Consider the following 20,754-nt stretch of genomic DNA (forward strand, 5'->3'; position numbering starts at 1 on the left):
ACAATTGGTGTCCTGCTTAGTTTCTTCCATACCCGGGGAGGACAATTGGTGATCCCGGCATTAAGAGCTTTTGTTGGGAAAGCTATTCCCCAGATGTTATATGGGATAGAACTCTGGGGGTGGAACCAGAGGCTGTTGGAACGGCTTGAAATTTTGCAAAATTATTACCTCAAGAGGATTCTAGGCCTTCCTCAAGGAACACCAGCAGCTTTCTTGAGGGTGGAAGTTGGATTACCCTCTGTGTCTGCCAGGGCCCACTTAAGATTCCTACGATTTTACATCAACCTTGCAAATACTTCAAACACCTTATTGGCCAAACAAGCCTTTGTATCTCTTCAAAAGAACACCACTTGGCGTCAAAATCTATCTGAGATCCTGGTTAGATACACCCTACCGGAGTTTAATATTCTCAAACTGTGGAGCCCGGACAAAGTTCGGGAATGGATCCTGGAGAGAGACGCTCTGTTAGATATCACAAAAATACAGAACCCAGGGTCCTCCCACTGGTTTCCCTGACTGAAAACAGTCAAAACCTGCGCCAATTATTTGGCGAATATCACCAATCCCACCCTTCGGAGAGCTTTCACCATGGCCCGTTTTCAAACCATTCCTACGGCCTATTTGTCAGGCAGATATGCAAAAATCCCAGTAGAGCAGCGTATATGTCCTTGTCATATGAGAACCAAAGAGGATCTCACACATTACATGTTGTATTGTCCCATCTACACGGCCTTCAGGGATGCGATGTTACGAACTATTCCCAAATCAATAGCCAACTCTGAGGACCAAGTAAAGTTTTTACTGGTGGACGCTGATCCACGGATTTCTCACGTGGTAGCGGTCTTTGTGGTGAAGGCTATGAAAACTAGGGTATGGTTCCTGGAGGAAATGGTGAGGTCCCTCCCATTGCTCTCCTAACCTGTTGCTGTATCTTCTTTCCTGAATGGCGAGGTTTTTTGGGTAGTTTCCTTGCTGGGACAGCATGGCATGAATTTTAGCTTATTTTTATAATTTTATTGTTTATCTTTTAATAATGTTTTATGGTATTTTGTGTAAAGGCATGGACCTCACAAATCTAATAATAAACTTGGAAACTTGTATTCTGTTGTTTCTTCAGCTCAATGCAGTAATACAGAAAGGCGGGATACAAATAAAAATACGAAATGAAATGAAATGCACATGACAGATCAGAAACGGAGCTTTCAGCCACGGGCACCCTGAAGGCTGGGCTCAGGTCAATCGCACTCTGCCATGGGAATTTGCCATATATCGAGGTCCCAGGAAGCAGCGCCCACCCCAGAAGAGTTTGAGGGGATTTCCTGACTGCCCAGGACAATGCTCAGGCATGAAAGGTTTGCAGGCCAGGCCCTCACCTCCTTCCGGGTCGACTCCCGTGTGGCTTCGCTCTCCACGATCTTCTGCTTGAGGCTGAAAGACTCCCTCCTGCTCTCCTCGTCCCGCTGCTCATCCAGGGCCACCCGGGCCTGCAGCTCAGCCACCTCTTGGCTTTTCTTGGTGTTTTCGCTGTCAAGCATCTTGACCTGTGCAAAGGGAGGGATTCTGGTTCTTGCAAGCTGAGAGAGAGAGCGAAGGGGGTGGACCCAGAGATGGACGGGGCCTTGTCTTTTCAGAGGGGCAGAAGGAGGTTCGAGAGGGAGGATGTGGCAATGCAGCAGGCTGCCGCAATTTGCGGCTCATTTCAGCCTGTGCAAAACAGGTCCTGCAGGCTCCTGAACGTTTTCCAAAGCCTGCCAAACCTATCGGAGCCAAAGGCGGAACAAGCTTCCGAAACATCTTCCACAGCACTCTTGGAAGCTAGCTGACTCCAACCAGAAAAACAGAGAGAAGGCGGGTGGACGGAGGGAGGGAGGGAGAGAGATGGAGAGAGAGGCTAAGGCTGGGCAAAATCTGGTTTTCAACATTGTGGTCTATCACCAGCTAAACATTGTGATATACCGATATATCACAATGCCTGAAATAACGATGGAGCTATGTAGAGGCAACCCTGGAAAAGACCCCTGATGTTGGGAAAGATGGAGGGCACAAGGAGAAGGGGACGACAGAGGACGAGATGGTTGGACAGTGTTCTCGAAGCTACCAGCATGAGTTTGACCAAACTGCGTGAGGCAGTGGAAGACAGGAGGGCCTGGCGTGCTCTGGTCCATGGGGTCACAAAGAGTCAGACACGACTAAACAACTAAACAAACAACAACATGTAGAGGCATTGGCTGGCTTCACGGTTTTCCCCACATCGTAATTTTCTGCTCTTGTGAGAGAGCTGAGGCAGCAGAGTCAAAGGGTCTGCAGGAATCGAGAGAAGCATTGACAGTTTTCCCCACATTGCGGTTTTTGCATAGCACACACATGCGCATCATGATTTGCAATATATTACGAGGCCAAAAATTAGGAAACTGATACCATGATATGGACTTCAAACTGGTTTCAAACAATATATCGCCCAGCCCTAGCAGTGCATGAAAACGTGAGAAGAGAATTGGGGAAGAGAAGAGAGAAAAAGTCAAGGAGGAGGGAGCAAGAAATAGGGGGGTGATGGAGCCCTACAGTGAATGACCAGGAACCCCCACATTCAGGCATTTTGAACATCTAACAAGATGGCTAATTCTTTTATTCTAACTACCCATGTACTATCAAACTTCCAATCCAACCAGAAAACCTAAAAAATTGATTCTGCGAGACATGCTCATTATAGACTATGCACTAGGGATCCCATTTAACACCAGAACAGAAACGAAAACCATCGGGTGAGCCCATTGATCAACTTCAAACTTCTGAGCAGCAGGAAGAAGGAGGCAGCCCAAGGATGGCAGCCAAGGCAGCAAAACTCTCTGAGAGACGAGGCGATTGCCAGTTTCCTTCTCACTGAGCTAACTGCCCAACTGGATAAGCCGAGACGAGATCTAAGGCAAGATCTAACCTTAGAGTTAAAAGCACCTTTGACCCCGATCGAGAAAAGACTCGACATGGCAGAAACCTGGGTCTCTGATGTCCCAAAGACTGCAAATGAAGCTCTAAACTCAGGAATCAGGCAGATGGGGGAAATCAATAAACTAGAAGCCAAAACTAGAGAGAGACAGCTTTGTCTGAAGGAAGCAGGCAATAATTCTCTCCAAGGTGAGAGGCCTACCAGAATCTCTGGAAGACCAAGATTTACTTCCTTTTATGATTTCCCGGTTTAATCATATGTTTCCTAATTTTAAGCTTAATGCCTCTGATCTAGGGTAAGCCGACATAGCAGGCCAGCACTTCCAAACTGTCAACAGCAGGTCCAGAGTCATTATTTTTGAACTTCCCTGCTTTTCTACTAAGGAGACCATTTAAAAAGAACTTTCTATACTTGACAGTCTGGAATGGGAGGGCCAAAATACACCTATTATGCAGGATTACTGTCTGGCAACCTTAAATCACAGTCGTGCCTTTAAAACCTATACAGAAAAACTTCAAAATGCTGGAATACACTATAGACGGGGCTACTCATTCAATCTGACAGTGCCGCTGGAAGGGGTACCACACAAAGCATCAACCCACAAGGAGGCAAGACGACGCCTGAGCATGCTAAAACTGTCTATACTGAACAACCTCGAAGCCAGCACCCATGATTCAGACTCATCAACAATGAGATTTGCTCTACGTTGGCAGGAGCTGCAAGATTGCCCCAAAGCATCTCAAAAGCACTGCTTTCAGTGCACTGAAACCCACCATGTCCCAGGAATTGGAAGTGGGTGTGTATGGGAATCTATCCAGAAGATATTTGTATTTTGAGGAGATAGTGCTCTAACATGGTTATCATTCCTGCTCCTGTTTGCTTCCCCCTCTCTAAGCTCTTTGATGGCTGAAGGACAGCCTTTAATTTCCTAGTCCTAATGTGTTGGAAGGACATGGGTGGCACTCTAAACCACTGAGCCTAGGGCTTGCCGATCGGAAGGTCGGCAGTTCGAATCCCCGCGACGGGGTGAGCTCCCGTTGCTCAGTCCCTGCTCCTGCCCACCTAGCAGTTTGAAAGCATGTCAAAGTGGAAATAGGTACCGCTCCGGCAGGAGGGTAAACGACGTTTCCGTGCGCTGCTCTGGTTTCACCAAAAGCGGCTTAGTCATGCTGGCCACATGACCTGGAAAAACTGTCTGTGGACAAACGCTCCCTCGGCCAGTAAAGCGAGATGAGCACCACAACCCCAGAGTCGTTTGCGACTGGACTTAACTGTCAGGGGTCCTTTACCTTTTTAATCTGTTGGAAGGAAGTGATGTTGCTGGGTACCTTCTTTTGATGTTGGACATTGTTTGAAGAAAGTGAGTCATTGAAAGAGGTGGCTAATGAATAATCTGTACTTAGCTGGTAGTACATAGGTACTCAGGCAAACCACACCTATAAATCAGATGGTGTTGGGCCGAGTTCTGAGAAGCTCATGCACAGACTGATCGATCGCAGGGCCGTGCAAACTAAGGCTACCTGGGGGAGTCGCTTCTCCGCTTCTTGAGGGCTTCCAAGTGGCATATCGAAGTGCTTGCTTGGTAATGTATATAATGCTTGCTGTTTAGAATAAAATCTTTAACCTTCTCGCTCACTTGTGTTTGTATTGCCTCTGAATCTCATTTTAAAAGAGCCGCGTTGCATTTGGCAAGACATCAGTTGGCCAGAGCAGTAGTCCACAGAATACCTAGTCTCGCCTTTGCTTCAACTAATTGTGCACCTACTGTCTTTTCCCACCTGGTGGAAAGGGAGGCTGAGTTGTGGCTCCCACTTCCCTGGCAGCCCCTCCCCTCTCCCGTGCCAGGCCTTACCTGCCGCCGCAGCTCCTGCAGTTCCCGGCGGGCCTCCAGCCGCGAACGCTCCACGTCTTGGAGGCTGCTGCGGAGGTCGGCTGCCTCCTTGCCCACAGCTGCCCGGGCCTCCTCCAAGATGGCGACTTTCTGCTCCTTCTCCTCGTTGGCCCGCTTCAAACTGGAAGCAAGCAGAGAGGAGGGGTGTTTGGACGCCAGCGACATGGTTCTTCCGGCCCTCAGGGTGAGAGGCCCAGTAACCAACCACCAAGATGGAGCCAAGCTGTGAAGCTACCACAAGTTTCCTCCATCCACTCTGTGGAACTGACTTTGCCATTATGCCCCTTTTACAGACAAAGAACTGAGGCCGAGAGACACCACGTGGGGTGGAGGAAGAGATTAAATCTGTGGCAGAGGTGGGATTTAGGCAGTCAAATCCTGCCCCCCCCTCCATTCTCCCCTTCCCTGGAGCAGAAGGCAGCAGGGTCCTCTCTCTCCCCACCTGACGCGCTCACTCTCGGCCCTCTTCACAGCAACGCGGAGCTCTCCATTGGACCTCTGCAGGGCCTCCTTCTCCTTGGCCTCATCGCTCAGGCTCCTCCGCAGGTCCACGGCCTCCTTGCGCTGAGCCTCCAGGGCCTCGTGGACCTCCCGCGACTTGCGGTGCGCCTCCAGCAGCTCCCGGCGGGTCTGGTCCCTCGCGTCCTCCACCAGCTGCACCTGCATCTTCAGCTCCTCCACCTGGCCAGGAAGAGGATGGAGCAAAGAGCCAGAGTTAGGCTCCTGCCTGAAATTCTGAGGCTGCCTGAAGCGCAAGGGCAGGAGTGCGGGGAGCTGCCTTGTGCAGGGTTAGGCCCTCCGCCTGTCCACCTCTGCAGCAGCAGGTGCTCTCCTGGGTTCAGGCAGGGGCTTGAACCCGGGGCTTTTGCATGCAGTGCAAAGCAGCTGCTCCACTGAAGGGGTAACAGACGTCCTGCAGAAGAATGGTGGGATAACCAGCCTCACATAGCCAACATGCTTAAGTCTAATTAATGTATGAAGGGGTTAATGCCATAGAGTAAGCTGTCCTGCCAGGCTTAGCAATGTCCGTTGCCCTTACCTTAAGAGGAAATAGGTAATTTGGTCCTCCCCAGACGACCAGAGCAGCTCAGGTGGTGGTGTTATTGTCCCTGAGTCTCAATGAAGGCCTCCCTCCCTCCCATCGCCTCCTCACCTCGCGGAGGGCCAACTCTCGCTGCTTCATCAGATCCCTGGCCTGTTCGTGGAGGACCTTCACCTCCCGTTCGTGGCCCATAATGGCTTCCTCAAACTGGGCACGCAGGCCCCGCAGCTCCGAGTTCAAGGCGTTGATGGTGCTCTGCAACAAGACGAAGAAATGGAGCTCTCTGGCCTAGAAGAAGCGTCCCACCCCCCACCCCTCAGCAGCCAGGCACCATTTTGTCTGGATAATGGAGATAGGGAAAATTTTTCCAGAGGGAGAAAATAATACAGAAAAGGCTGTGGAGGAAGAGGCCTGAACGAAGCCCCACAGAGCCAAGGAGTTTGGCTTCTGCTTTTGGCTTATCCTTGCATAACGCTCCATATCCTACCAGCCAAGGTGGGCTTGTATACAATGCTATTTTTCTAGAAAAGGAGGTGCCGGAACTCACCATGAACTTGTTCTCTTATAATGGCAATGGCACCCAACTAAGTTCCGGCTTTAAAAAAAGAAAAAGCCCTGCTTGTATGCAACACAGGCTGAAGCACCAGGCAAAGGGTGTGACCTCCGGAGAAACTCAGATCATGCTTAAAACAACAAAAAGATGGAGCAAGTTTCTAGCCCTCAGTGTCGAAAGCAAATTGGAAACATCTGCTTCCACGTCCGCTGTCGAAAAGGGAGAGGCAGAATAAAGCTTCCAGCAACACGAGGGGCTTTCAAGCGCTGCAGAGCTCCTTGCTCTGGAAAAAAGTTGGGGACGGGACGGGACGGGACGGGACGAGGGGTTCAGAAAAAACCAAAAGTACAATTCAAGCCTGCCCCATTGACCTAAGCTGAGCCAGGTTGCAGGAGCTGGCCCTTCGTGGTGCAAATATTGCCCACCTGCTTCCACACACATTTGTTCTCCATCAGACAGGCCCCCCCGACCCCGACCCTGACACCGCCTACCCGCTCTTGCTCCTGCAGACTCTGAGCGTCTCGCTTGTGCCTCTCTGCCTCCAGGCTGACGCTGGCCAGACTCTGTTGCACCCCTGAAAGCTTCTCCAGTAGAATGGCCTTCTCCGACTCCTTGAGAGACAGCGCCTGGGGGCGAGGGGGCGAGGGAGTCAGTAGTGGCCTCTGGAGCATCAGGGAGATGCACTCGGGAGCCCTATCACCACTCTTGTAGCCCTCCTGCGCACAGAGTGAGGCTCAACACCACAACTTCCACGTTGGCGGAACAGTGAATCGCGCAAATCTGAGGCCTCGGTGGTCTCTGGAGCTAGGTGGGCCGTCTCTCTTTCCCCACCCCAAATCCTTGGGCTATGGCCAGTGAGGAGAGGCACCAGGCAAGATTCCCTTGTGGCAAGATTGGGTGTCCCGCTTTGGGGAATTTACAGTGTGGGGGGAGTCTTGCAGAGCTGGCAGTGGACTGGGGCCTTGCACCCAGTGGCATAGCATGGGTTGCCAGGGCCCGGGGCCATGCAGAGCGGGGTGGTGGGGTAAACAGATGGAGTGTGCATGCACGTTCAACTGCCTAAAAGAAGAATTGTTCCATTGTCTGGTGAGGTCGCCTCCTGTTTCGCACAGAGGAGCCATGTGATGGAAGCATACAACTTCAATACAGGAGCACTGGGTGTTGAAATTTTGCACCCCTAAGAATTTTGCACCTGGGGCAGCCTCCTCCGTGGGCCCCCCATGCTACACCACTGCTTGCACCTCCTTCCTTCCTTCCTTCCCCGTCCCCCAGACTTTCACCTGCTGCTTCTCATTCTCGGCCAGAAGGAGTCCCTCGTCCCGCTCCTGCTGGAGGCTGGTGATCTCCTCGCTCAGCTCCTCCTTCTCCGCCTCGTGGCGGGCCAGGATCTCCTCGCGCTCTTGGCTCAGCCGCTGCAGCATCTCCTCGCGCTCTGCTTCCAGCTCCAGGCGCAGCGCCTCCTACCAGGCCGACAGGGCGAAGAAGCTCAGGAGTGGACCCTTCCATGCCCATGTGGACAAGGAGATGGGGACCCCCAGCACCCATAGCAAGGCCTCCTCCACAGCCAAGTTTCAATGGCTAAACGCCTCTCCCAGTATGCCCCACGGAGGACCTTAAGGTCCATATATAGCAACACCCTAGAGGTCCCGGGTCCTAAGGAAGTCAGATTAGCCTCAACCAGAGCCAGGGCCTTTTCAACACTGGCTCCAGCCTGGTGGAACGCTCTGCCTCATGAGACCAGGGCCCTGCAGGATCTGATTTCTTTCCGCAGGGCCTGTAAGACAGAGTTGTTCCGCCTGGCCTTTGGCTTAGAATCAATTTGATTCCCTCCCCCTCTTTCTTTTCTCCTTTCTCCTCCTGTGAAGAGGCTGCATTTTAATGTTGTATTTTAATCTTGTTTTTAAAGTTGTATTTTAATCAATTTGTTTTTATTATTGGTTGTTAGCCACCCTGAGCCCGGTCTTGGCTGGGGAGGGTAGGGTATAAATAATTTGTTATTATTATTATTATTATTATTACTAAAAAGAACCACTCCTTGTCAATCAACCGAAAGCTCTCATACCAGGCAAGTGAGTGCTTGGCCCAAGATTGATTCCAGGGAGATATCTGGGTTTTTGAATTTGCGATATATTTCCAGGTTTAAAAATTATGAAACCAGTATCACGATATGGACTTCAAACCAGTTTTGGACAATATATTGACATATTGCCCCACCCTACCCTGCAGTATTATTAATTATTATTATTATTTCTAGAATTTATATACCACCCTATACCCAGAGGTCGCAGGGCGGTTAATAAAAACAACAACCCAATAACAAAAAGAGCCACATTTTAAAAGGGTATAGGATGTTGATTTGGTCAACCAAAGGCCTGGTTAAAAAGGAACGTTTTTACCTGGTGCCTAAAGGTGTATAATGAAGGTGCCAAACGAACCTCCCTGGGGAGAGTATTCCACAGACAGGGAGCCACTGCAGAAAAGGCCCCGTTCACGTGTTGCCAGCCTCCAGAGACTTCTCGAGGAGGCGGCACACGAAGGAGGGACCAAAAGGTAGGAAATGAAAACCCATAAGGTTAATGAGATTTCATTTTAACAAAAAAAAATAATAAAAAACCTAAAAATTGAGGGAAGCAGGGAACATGTGACAGGCAAGCATGTTAACATGCTGGGGTGAAAGTTGAGCAGGAAAAAGAGGCTTCTCCCTCATAGTTGGGGGTCACCCAATGAGGCAGGTAGGCAGTAGATTCAGGATATTTATTTATTATTATTTAATTTTATTTATGCCCTGCCCTCCCTGGCCAAGATTACAATTGATTAAAATACAACTTAAAAACAAGATTAAAATACTACTTAAAATGCAGCCTCATTTCAGTGGAAGCCCAGATCAAAAACTGTTTGGGGGGAGAAAAGGAAAGAACTGTTCCAGGCAAGACGGTGCCCCTGGCTTTTAAAAAAGGTCAGAAAGATTCCTGGAGGGGAGGGACTGGGTCGCCTGCCAACGACTGAGCAGCTGTGCGTGCTTAACAGCTTAGGGACAGCGGGAGCCAGCAAAGAGCAAATGGCCTGCATGCCTAGGATCTGGCCGGCACCTTTGTATCCATTCGTGCGAGCCCCACAAACATCTGGGGCCTTCTGCAATCCAGGCTCCTCTCTGCGGCCCTGTCCCCCAAGGGCAGCGTGTTACCTGAGGACCAAAGTGGTCCTGGACCCAGCCCTCTGCACCTGATCGGGGAGGCGGCACGTACTTTCTCCCTCTGGAGACGTTCCACGTCCTCCTCGTGATCCGCCTGCGCACTCTTCAAGGCGGCCTGGGTTTCCTGCTCCGTCTGAATGAGCTTCTGGGCCGACAGGTCCTTGTCTCGCTCCAGTCGGCTCACCTCGGCCTCCATCTCCTTGCGGACGGCAGCCAGCTCCGCTGGGGAAGGACAGACGGACAGAGGTCAAGACAGCAAAGGGGATAATAATATTTATTTATTCATTCATTCATTCATACCCCGCCCATCTGGCTGGGTTTCCCCAGCCACTCTGGGCGGCTTCCAACAGAACACTAAAATACAATAACATATTAAACATTAAAAGCTTCCCTGAACAGGGCTGCCTTCAGATGTCTTCTAAAAGTTTGGTAGTTATTTTTCTCTTTGACATCTGGTGGGAGGGCGTTCCACAGGGCGGGTGCCACTACCGAGAAGGCCCTCTGCCTGATTCCCTGTAACTTGGCTTCTTACAGTGAGGGAACCGCCAGAAGGCCCTCAGCACTGGACCTCAGTGTCCGGGCAGAACAATGGAGGTGGAGACGCTCCTTCAGGTGTACTGGGCCGAGGCCGTTTAGGGCTTTAAAGGTCAGCACCAACACTTTGAATTGTGCTCGGAAACGTACTGGGAGCCAGTGTAGGTCTTTCAAGACCGGTGTTATACGGTCTTGGTGGCCGCTCCCAGTCACCAGTCTAGCTGCCGCATTCTGGATTAGTTGCAGTTTCCGGGTCACCTTCAAAGGTAGCCCCACATAGAGCACATTGCAGTAGTCCAAGCAGAAGATAACCAGAGCATGCACCACTCTGGTGAGACAGTCTGTGGGCAAGTAGGGTCTCAGCCTGCGTACCAGATGGAGCTGGTAGACAGCTGCCCTGGACACAGAATTGACCTGCGCCTCCATGGACAGCTGTGAGTCCAGAATGACTCCCAGGCTGTGCTCCTGGTCCTTCAAGGGCACAGTTACCCCATTCAGGACCAAGGAGTCCTCCACACCTGCCCACCTCCTGTCCCCCAAAAACCTCGGATGGAGTGAGGAGGGGCGATTATCAGAAGAGGGGCTTGATTGGGGGCAAGGACAGCCCAGCGGGCACCACTACATGCAAGGGGGCGTGGCTAGGCTTGAGGGTGGCGGCTTAGCAGCCGGGAGCCCTGCCTCTGTCGGGAGAAAGCCCCACCTCCCTCTAAAGAAAGGGAAAGCAAGGAGGGTCCCAGGTGCATTCGAAGGGGGCAGGCGCACAGCTTAAAAGCAAGTACATCTGCCGGTGAAGTCGGGTAATAAAAACCTCCATCTACACTCCCACACCCAGTCACTGAAGGGAAAGAGACAGGGGTGGCACAAGAGGACCCAAAGGAAGACCTTCCTCCCAGGATACCTTGCAAGGCTTCCTTGGCATGGAGCAAGCCCTGCCTCTCGGCTTCCAGCTGCTCCTTCCGGGTCTCCAGCTGGGCGAGGTGCTGCTGGATCTCAAAGAGGGTCGTCTCCAAGGCGTCTTTTTCAGACCTGGGCAGAAGCGGGGAGGAGGAACAGAAGGACTGTATTATCATTCCCCCCATCTTTTGTTGTTTTCGTCTTTGCTCATCAGCCATCTTGCATCTACTCTGCCTGGTAGGCTCCGTATACCGTATTTTTCGCTCTATAGGACGCACCGGACCATAGGAGGGGGAGAACAGGGGGGGGGTTCTTGTTCTGCCCCTCTAAAACAAGGTGCGTTCAAGGTGCGTTTAAGAGCAGGTCGGGGAACAGCGCAAAGGCTGCGTGCAGCCTTGCCGCTGCCCCCCTGAGCTCGTGGGGCTAGCGGTGGGGGGAAGCGCTGCTTTCCCCCACCGCCAGCCTCAAAGATCCCTGAAGCCTTTGGAGCGCAGCTGCACTCCATTTTTTTTTAAAAGATATTTATTAAAGTTTTACAAAAAGAAAAAAGAAAAAATACAAATAAAAAACAATTCCATCTTTCCATCACATTCTTTCATTTGCTTGATTCCCGAACCTCCTCAAACCTCCCTTTTTGTATTCCAATTTAATTTGTTAGTTCAGCAAATCCTTCCCCTCTTTACTTATCCTAATCTTTAATCTTAAAATAATGTAACATTAAATTTTTGTCTATTAATAATCCAATATTTTCATACTCCTTATAGCATTGTAGCTAAAAACCATATAACTTTTCACCCAACATCCTTCTAACATTCATTAATTTTACAATATTTCCGTAAATAGTCTTTAAATTTCTTCCAATCTTCTTCCACCGACTCTTCTCCCTGGTCTCGGATTCTGCCGGTCATTTCTGCCAATTCCATGTAGTCCATCACCTTCATCTGCCATTCTTCCAGAGTGGGTAGATCTTGAGTCTTCCAATACTTTGCAATAAGTATTCTTGCTGCTGTCGTAGCATACATAAAGAAAGTTCTGTCCTTCTTTGGCACCAATTGGCCGACTATGCCCAGAAGAAAGGCCTCTGGTTTCTCCAGGAAGGTATACTTAAATACCTTTTTCATTTCATTATAGATCATTTCCCAGAAAGCCTTAATTCTTGGGCACGTCCACCAAAGGTGAAAGAATGTACCTTCATTTTCTTTACATTTCCAACATTTATTATCGGGCAAATGATATATTTTTGCGAGCTTGACTGGGGTCATGTACCACCTGTAAATCATTTTCATAATATTCTCTCTTAAGGCATTGCATGCCGTGAATTTCATACCTGTGATCCATAACTGTTCCCAGTCAGCAAACATAATGTTATGTCCAACATCTTGTGCCCATTTAATCATAGCAGATTTCACCGTTTCATCCTGAGTGTTCCATTTCAACAGCAAGTTATACATCTTTGACAAAATCTTAGTTTTGGGTTCTAACAGTTAGTTCTGTTTCTAATTTTGATTTTTCCACCTGGAAGCCAGTTTTCTTGTCCAAATTATATGCCTCCATTATCTGATAATAATGAAGCCAATCTCGCACTTTGTTTTTTAGTTTCTCAAAGCTCTGCAGTTTTAGTCTATCTCCCTCTGGAGCGCAGCTGCACTCCAAAGGCTTGAGGCTTCGGGGACATCCTTCGTAGCCTCCGCAGGTCAGCGGGGTGTAGGCACAGCCACCCCGAAGCTAGAACAGCCATCCCAAAGCTAGAAGGCACTTTGCGCAGCCTTCCCAAAGCTAGAACAGCGAGACGGAGGGCTGCACAGCGCCCCGTCTCGCTGTTTTGGCTTCGGGGACAGCCTTTCAAGCCTCCGCAGGGCAGCGGGGTGAAGGTACCCCGCTGCCCTGCGGAGGCTTTGCACAGCCATTCCGAAGCTAGAACAGCTTCGGGCTGCAGGCTGCTATCCGCAAGCCTTGGGAGCCCGGCAGGAACTCCCGCTGCGCTCCGAAGGCTTGCAGATAGCTTCCTGAAACCTGGAGAGCGAGAGGGGTCGGTGCGCACCGACCCCTCTCGCTCTCCAGGCTTCAGCAAAAGCCTGCATTCGCTCCATAGGACGCACACACATTTCCCCTTCATTTTTGGAAGGGAGAAAGTGTGTCCTATAGAGCGAAAGATACGGTACCTCCTCTTTTGGGGCTTAGGCCAGAAATTCCAGCAGGTTCGGTGAGGAGACTTGTGTGTGCACATCAAGGTGGGGATGTAAAGCTGAGAAAAGGAAAGCAGCTGAGCAGAAGATGCCTTTCTGCTGGGAGTTAACACTCCCAGGAGGCGTTCTTATTCACTGAGTGCACTGCCCATATAATCCGGGCATTTTCCTTTATCTGTGGGCTGAGCTCTCTCTGGGCTGCAGAGTGTCTGAGAATGTGAGAGAGTTAGTTTCGTTTTGTTAGAGGCAGAACGCTGGAAGCATGCAGCTTGATTCTGTAGGTTTTCTTTTGTCTCTGTATGCTTCTAAATAAACAGTTGATAGAATAGAAGCACTGGTGTTGAGCTGAGTTATTAAAGACACCACGTTGACCCAGACAAAGCCATTTTATGCGGCGTATAAACTCTGCTAACGTCCGACAACTGAGAAGAGAGCACTGTGGGCACCATAGAAGTGACAGAGTGCTCGTAAATCAGACTAATTGCAGTGCCGATCCAGCAGACCCCGTGGGTCAAAGGATTTACAACCCACAAACTTCAACAACAACACACTGCCCCTCCCTGCCAGCCCCATAACAAAGCCCCAGGCTAGGATGCAGGAGGGCTAGGTTTTAGATCTCCACCCTTCCACGGAGCTCACTGGGCAACCTTGAGCCGGTCGCTGCACTCTCAGCCTCATAGGGCTGTTGAAAAGAGGAAACGGGACAGTGAACTGTGTTTGAGCTCCTTGGAGTAATGGAGGGACGCAAATGGGAGAAATAAATCAGAATAAATAATAATAGGTGCTAAAGTTGGGGGCACACACACATATGAATTGATTTTAGAATGTATTTCAATTAATTGATTGTGATTTTATGTAAATTGTGTTATTTTTATTGTCCTTAGCCGCTCTGAGCCCGGCTTCGGCTGGGGAGGGTGGGATATAAATAAATTATTATTATTATTATTATTATTATTATTATTATTATTATTATACATACCTGAGGCCAGAGATCTCCTCTGCCAGGCCCCGGTTCTCTCGCTCCGAGGCTGCCAGCTGCACCACCAGGCTGGCTTTTTCCTTCATCAGCGACTCCTTCTCCTTGGCTGCCCGCAGAGATGCTTCACTGTGGCGTTCTAGCTCCCTTCGCACCTGCCCCAGCTCCTCACCGGTTGCACTCCTGTGGCGGGAAAGCTGAGAGGGAGGGAAATGATGTATAGATGGTATATAACACCAGTACAGATAGCAAAAATGTACAAAACCGGGTCAAATACTTGTTGGAAATGTAACAAAAAAGAAGGGACCTTTTATCATATGTGGTGGGAGTGTAGAGAAGTTAAAAAATTTTGGGAAATGATATACAATGAATTGAAAAAAATGTTTAAAATGACGTTTGTAAAAAACCCAGAAACATTTTTGTTAGGGATTGTAGGACAAGACCTGCCAAGGAAAACAAAGAATTTATTCATGTATGCTACAACAGCGGCAAGAGTCTTGATAGCACAAGGAAGGAAGAATGAGGAAACACCGATGAAAGAACAGTGGCAAGATAAATTGATGAATTATGCAGAACTGGCCAAATTGACTTACAAGACTGACAACTGTGACTTCAAGGAGGAATGGGAACTTTTTACAAACGATCTAAAAACACAACAAAATGAACTGGACTCCTTGGCAGAATTTGAATAAACATACACAAATTCATTGGTTGATAACATGATGGATGTAAGGATATGTACAATTTTATAATATGCAGAGAAAATATGTGAAGAGAAATCAGGGAGAGGAGCTGAGGGGAGTCCTTGGGGGGGGAACAATGTATGTGATTATAGGGTTTGATAATTTGTTATGTGGAAATCGATCAATAACAAATATTTAATTAAAAAAAAAAAGAAAGGGAGGGAGGGAGAAAAGGAAGGAGGGAGAGGGGGAGCTTAGACACCACTTAGATGCCCCCTTGGCTGTTATGGTCCCTCTCTGTTCCCCCAGTCCCTTCACCCAGCAGGGCTAAAGCAATAGCCTGGTGTTTACGATGCCAACCTCAGCCCTGTAACAAAAACCATTCAGCCTCTGCCAGCTCAGCAGATCCCAGATTTGGCTGCGAATATCAGAAAACATTAGCTTTGCAAGCTCTGTGTCATGAAGACCTGAGCAACCCAGCTTCTGCAAAGGTCTGCTCCTGAGATCTCAGTTGTGAGCTCTCTTGCAGCTGAACATTACATTCTTGTGAGCCGCCCTGAGATCTTGCGATGGGCGGAATATAGGTCTAGTAAATCACCACCATCATCAAAATGGTGGAGGTCTTGTGAGGAGTGACCAGCAACTCAGACATCGCAATGATCAACTAGCTTGCACTAAGTAGCTGTGTCCTGTCTTGCAGGACAATCGGCTTTGAGCTTTAGAAAAGTGAATTGCAGACACAGAGCAGCAGCAGGCGGACGAAGAAGAAGGAGAAGGAGAAGGAGAAGGAGAAGGAGAAGGAGAAGGAGAAGGAGAAGGAGAAGGAGAAGGAGAAGGAGGAGAAGGAGTAGTAGTTTGGATTTGATATCCCGCTTTATCACTCCCCTTCAGGAGTCTCAAAGTGGCTAACATTCTCCTTTCCCTTCCTCCCCCACAACAAACACTCTGTGAGGTGAGTGGGGCTGAGAGACTTCAGAGAAGTGTGACTGGCCCAAGGTCACCCAGCAGCTACATGTGGAGGAGCTGGGAATCAAACCCGGTTCACCAGATTACGAGACTACCGCTCTTGACTGTTATAAGAATTTTAAGGTCTCAAATATAGAATAAATATTCACAAACGCACACATATCTAAATATATGAACCACGTGTCTGAAATAGCATGGGAGAGCAATCCTGGAGCCATTTTGACTCTCCCAGTGACCTCAAATATTCCTCTGCAGGAAGGGAGGCAAATGAGGAAAGCCTTCCCATTGTCTTTTTGCTTACAAATCCTATCTTGAGGGCGTAGTTGTGTATGAATAGGGTGAGCCTGTGACTTGGATTCAGGAACTAAAGTATTAACCATCACAGAAGAATGGCCAGGATGCAATCAGTGATCATTATCAGGTATCCTGGCAGACAGGATTTCTGCTGTAAACCGCCTCCTTCTGTGATGTATGTTTTTGGGGGTGGTCTTGGGCTACAGGAGAGGCAATTTCAAAAGTCTATATATGGTCTTGCACACCATTGCTCAGGGTTCCTCCTCCCTCCTGCGTGTGGTGAGTGGGGACCCTGTTGCAACAGTTCCTTGAATAAAGATCAGGCTTACTAGCTGCTTTGCTTCTCAATATACTCTGGTTGGCCTCTGTTATTTCATCCTACCAATAGGTAACCCACTTAAGGACTCTATACAGGTTCTCGGATACCCAATAAGGGAAAGGGAGCAGTTTTTTCTCATAACAGGACAAAGGCCCCTGCATCCCTGCCTGCCAGTGATGCCCCTCACCTGTCCCAGCTGCTCCTGGAGCTGCCCCCTCTCCTTCTGCAGCACCAGCACCTCCTGCTCCAGCGTCGCCCGGCTCTGCTCCACAGCCTGCAGGGAGTGGCCCAATCCGTGGCGCTCTGTGTCCAGGTCCAGCTTCTCCTGCTCCAGCCGCACTAACTCGTCCCGGATCGTGGCTTTCTCCTGCTCCACTTCCTGCTTCTTCCCCAAGAGAGAAGCCTTCTCTTCTTCTAGCTGAGCCCAGAAGGGTGGGGAGGGAGAAAGCAGGAGGCTGGCAGTAAGGGTTACTCAGCACACAGGATGCTGAGCGGGGAGGCAGCTGTTCTGTCTTTCTCCCCACCCCCCACCCCACCCCAAAACCACACATGTATATACACAATAGGGCACCTCTCACAGAAAGTTGTTTTGCCATCGTTGGCATGACTGTATACTTTGGAAAAGCCAAACACACACACACACACCCGTTTATAATAGATTTAATTCACACAGAAATGGAAAATGGATGTGTAGTAACGAAGTTTTGAAATGGAAAACAGCTAAACGTGCATGGCTGAAGGGTTACTAACATTGGGTTTCCCCCCAGTGTTGTTTTCTAAAGGACTCTGAGCTCCTTAATGAGGTAATGAATAACTGCTGATTGTTTTGGAGAGTGAAACTTTAATCATGTGATAAAGGTATTGAGTTGCAAATTCGCTATCTTGAAAGGGTGGCAGCTGTTCAAGTTTCTCTGAACTATGCATGCCAATGGCTCTCTAAGAGCTGCATTAGCCTAAGGCAGGCATAGGCAAACTCGGCCCTCCAGATGTTTTCAGACTACAATTCCCATTATCCCTGGCCACTGGTCCTGTTAGCTAAGGATCATGGGAGTTGTAGTCCAAAACATCTGGAGGGCCGAGTTTGCCTATGCCTGGCCTAAGGCTGGGATGGGGGAAGAGACACAGTTTGGATTTTTGAACTCTTTTATTTCTAAGAAGACGATGAACCTGTGCTGGACAGAACAAGATAATGTACAGTAATGGATCTTTTGGATGTATCTTTAATGCTTATGTTCTGTTTTTAAAAGAGTTCGGCAAGCAAAAGTTTGAGTAATATTTTCATGCGCCTGGACAATGATTCCTTCCAAAAGGAGTCAGTTCTTACGCTTCCAGTCACTTCAAACTGTGAAATATTAACACCTGCAACATCTGCTATCCCAAATAATTATGGGCAAAGCAGTGCTGGACCTCATACCCAAGCCGGAAGGAGGTACACCATATTTTTCACACCATAAGACGCACCTAGTTTTAAGGAAAACAAGAAGAAACAAAATTCTGCACAGAGCATGTAAGCGGCTCTCGTTTTTCTTGCTTTAAAGCAAGCAAAGCGAGAGCCGCTTACACGGCTTCTGTCCTGCTTTGCACAGCTCTCACTTTGATTGCCCATCCCTCCTCCTGCCTCGCTGTAAAGTGTAATAGGAATTTTATGGTCTTAGATATATGGTAATGTTCATAAGTGTACCAACCAAGCACATACATAGATCAGCACAGGAAGGACAACCTGGAACCATTTTGATTCCTAAACTGACCAAATCTTTTCTCTGCAAGGTCAAAATGGAAAAGCCTCCCCATTGTCTTTTCCTTCACAAATCCTGTCTTAAGGGTATGTCTGTGTTTGAATAGGGTGTGAGCCTGTGACCTGGCCCAGGAACTAAGTATTTATCATTACAAAAGACTGGCCAGGCTCCCCAGGCAATCCAATCAAGTAACCTGCCAGACAGGAGATAAACAAGGACAAGAGATAAACAACATTTAAATTTCTGTTTAGACCGCCTTTTCTGTGATGTAGGTATGATGTATCTGAGGGGTGGTCTTAGGTTACACCCCTTCTGTGATGTATGTATGATGTTTCTGGGGGTGGTCTTGATCTACAGGGTGGCAATTTCAAAAGTCTTTATAAGGCCTTGCACGCCATTATTTTGGGTTCCTCCTCCTCTCCTGCCTGTGAGGGGAGCACCCTGTTGCAACGGATCAATAAAGATCAGGCTTACTAGCTGCTTTGCTTCTCAATATTCTCTGGTTGGCCTCTGTTATTTTCTCCTACCAGTAGGGAACCTATGTAAGGACTCTATATGGGCTCTTGGATACCCCATAAGGGAAAAGGGCAATTTTTGTTTACAACAAAAACCAGCAGAGCAAGAGCCGCTAACATGCTCTCTGCGGCTCTTGCTTTGAAGTAAGAAAAGCGAGAGCTGCACAGAGCGTGTCAGTGGCTCTTGCTCTGCTCTGCGAGCGACGGACGGGAGCCATGGCTGCGGCTGCAGAGGCATCCCTCAGCTCGCGACTGCAGCAGCAGCTGAGGGATCCCTCTGCCGCCCAGTGCATTTGCTCCATAAGACGCACAGACATTTCCCCATACTTTTTAGGACGAAAAAAGTGCGTCTTATGGAGCGAAAAATACGATACTTCCTGTGTAGGAACTGTTTTTCCTGCCTCTGCTCTGTCATGGACAAAGACCTCTGGACATTCTCCCACTCCCTGACAAACCCTACGCTCTGCCACCTCCTTCTGGCACAAATCCTTCAGATGTGGATGTTCTCGGTTTGCAGACAATACAAGACACACTTCCCTCTTTGCAGCCGCTAGCCCCGCTCCCTCGTACCTGGATAATTATCCGGTTGAGCTCCATCTTATCCTGTGCCAGCCCCTCGTTGAGGGCACTCATCTTGGAGAGCGAGTCGCGCAAGGAGGACTCCTCCGACTTCAGGCGGCTCAAGGCCAGCTCCAGCTCAGCCCGGCTCGCCTCGGCCTGGGACAGGAAAGGGAAGGAGGTGCAGAAGAGCCTGTGACCCCAGGTGCCAACCCCAGGCCCCTGCAAGAAGCAAGAGCCATCCCACAAAGGCCTGGTGGCTCAGCTTCCATATGAACCTCCCCGGACCCTGAGATCATCTTTTGAGACTCTCCTTCGTGTGCCTCCTCCTCAAGAGGTATGGAGGGTGGCAACACGAGAACAGGGCCTTCTCTGCAGTGGCTCCCCGTCTGTGGAATGCTCTCCCCAGGGAAGTTTGTCCGGCGCTTTCATTACACACCTTTAGGCGTTGCTTTTTAACCAGGCCTTTGGTTGATCTGATTGACACCCTATGCACTTTTAAAATGTGGTTCTTTTTTGGGGGAGGGTGTTATTGGGTTATTGTTCTTATTTTGATTTTATATATTGTGATTTTTTCTGTGAACCACCCTGAGACCTCCAGGTATAGGGCGGTATATAAATTCAAATAATAATAATAATAATAATAATAATAATAATATTTTAAAAAACACCTGCTTGCTGGCACTGGAGCAAAGCAGGCTGCCAAGACAAGGCTGCAGGGCTGCCTGTGGCCTGATCCTGCAGGACCAACCTCATGGTCTCAAGCAAGCAGGATGAGGTGCATGCTCAGGATCCCCAAACACAGGCATGAGGGCAGCCTTAGCCTCATTGCACTTCTTGTTTTGGAGGTACTGAAAGGCACCTGGGTGGGCTGCCAAATTTTTTTATTTATTTAATTTGTATACAGCCCTCTATACCTGCAGGTCTCAGGGCAGTTACAACAGAAAATCAGAATATACAAACACAAAATACATAATAAAAAGAAAAGCAAAAACATCCCAATAACACACAGAGCTCGCAGCCTTCCCCTAACATATTTCATTTTTTTAATTTTGACAAAGTAATAATCCTAAATAAATAAGAATAAAAAAGTGCATGCACACCCCGAGACCATTCCATTGTAACTATCCAGCCTCCCAAAATTTCAATGCCTCTTGCGATGGTTTGACCCCTTTCTGTTTTAACAGTACAAATTCTACAAACACCTTCCATATCTCCTTGAAATCATTTCTCCTGTATATTCCCCATCTTAAAGGTAAAGGGACCCCTGACCAATAGGTCCAGTCGTGACCGACTCTGGGGTTGCGGCGCTCATCTCGCTTTATTGGCTGAGGGAGCTGGCGTACAGCTTCCGGGTCATGTGGCCAGCATGACTAAGCCACTTCTGGCGAACCAGAGCAGCGCACGGAAACGCCGTTTACCTTCCCGCTGGAGCGGTACCTATTTATCTACTTGCACTTTGAAGTGCTT

The 20,754-nt window shown here is 48.9% G+C and overlaps 1 protein-coding gene across 2 annotated transcripts in view; it reads right to left on the bottom strand.

Annotated features, from left to right (window-relative positions):
* CROCC (ciliary rootlet coiled-coil, rootletin) overlaps positions 1 to 20,754 on the bottom strand; it is a 69,901-nt gene that overhangs the window by 13,901 nt on the left and 35,246 nt on the right. For both annotated transcript variants that reach the window (XM_053401096.1, XM_053401095.1), the window contains exons 16-26: positions 19,297 to 19,443; positions 16,663 to 16,893; positions 14,217 to 14,410; positions 11,056 to 11,183; positions 9,676 to 9,845; positions 7,711 to 7,890; positions 6,922 to 7,056; positions 5,989 to 6,132; positions 5,278 to 5,516; positions 4,797 to 4,956; positions 1,374 to 1,541 (exon numbers count right to left, since the gene is read on the bottom strand). In XM_053401096.1, the coding sequence (XP_053257071.1) occupies positions 1,374 to 1,541; positions 4,797 to 4,956; positions 5,278 to 5,516; positions 5,989 to 6,132; positions 6,922 to 7,056; positions 7,711 to 7,890; positions 9,676 to 9,845; positions 11,056 to 11,183; positions 14,217 to 14,410; positions 16,663 to 16,893; positions 19,297 to 19,443 (1,896 nt within the window). The remainder of the gene's footprint in view (positions 1 to 1,373; positions 1,542 to 4,796; positions 4,957 to 5,277; positions 5,517 to 5,988; positions 6,133 to 6,921; positions 7,057 to 7,710; positions 7,891 to 9,675; positions 9,846 to 11,055; positions 11,184 to 14,216; positions 14,411 to 16,662; positions 16,894 to 19,296; positions 19,444 to 20,754) is intronic.

Source organism: Podarcis raffonei, chromosome 8 (assembly GCF_027172205.1).
Source record: "Podarcis raffonei isolate rPodRaf1 chromosome 8, rPodRaf1.pri, whole genome shotgun sequence".
Classification (NCBI taxonomy): domain Eukaryota; kingdom Metazoa; phylum Chordata; class Lepidosauria; order Squamata; family Lacertidae; genus Podarcis; species Podarcis raffonei.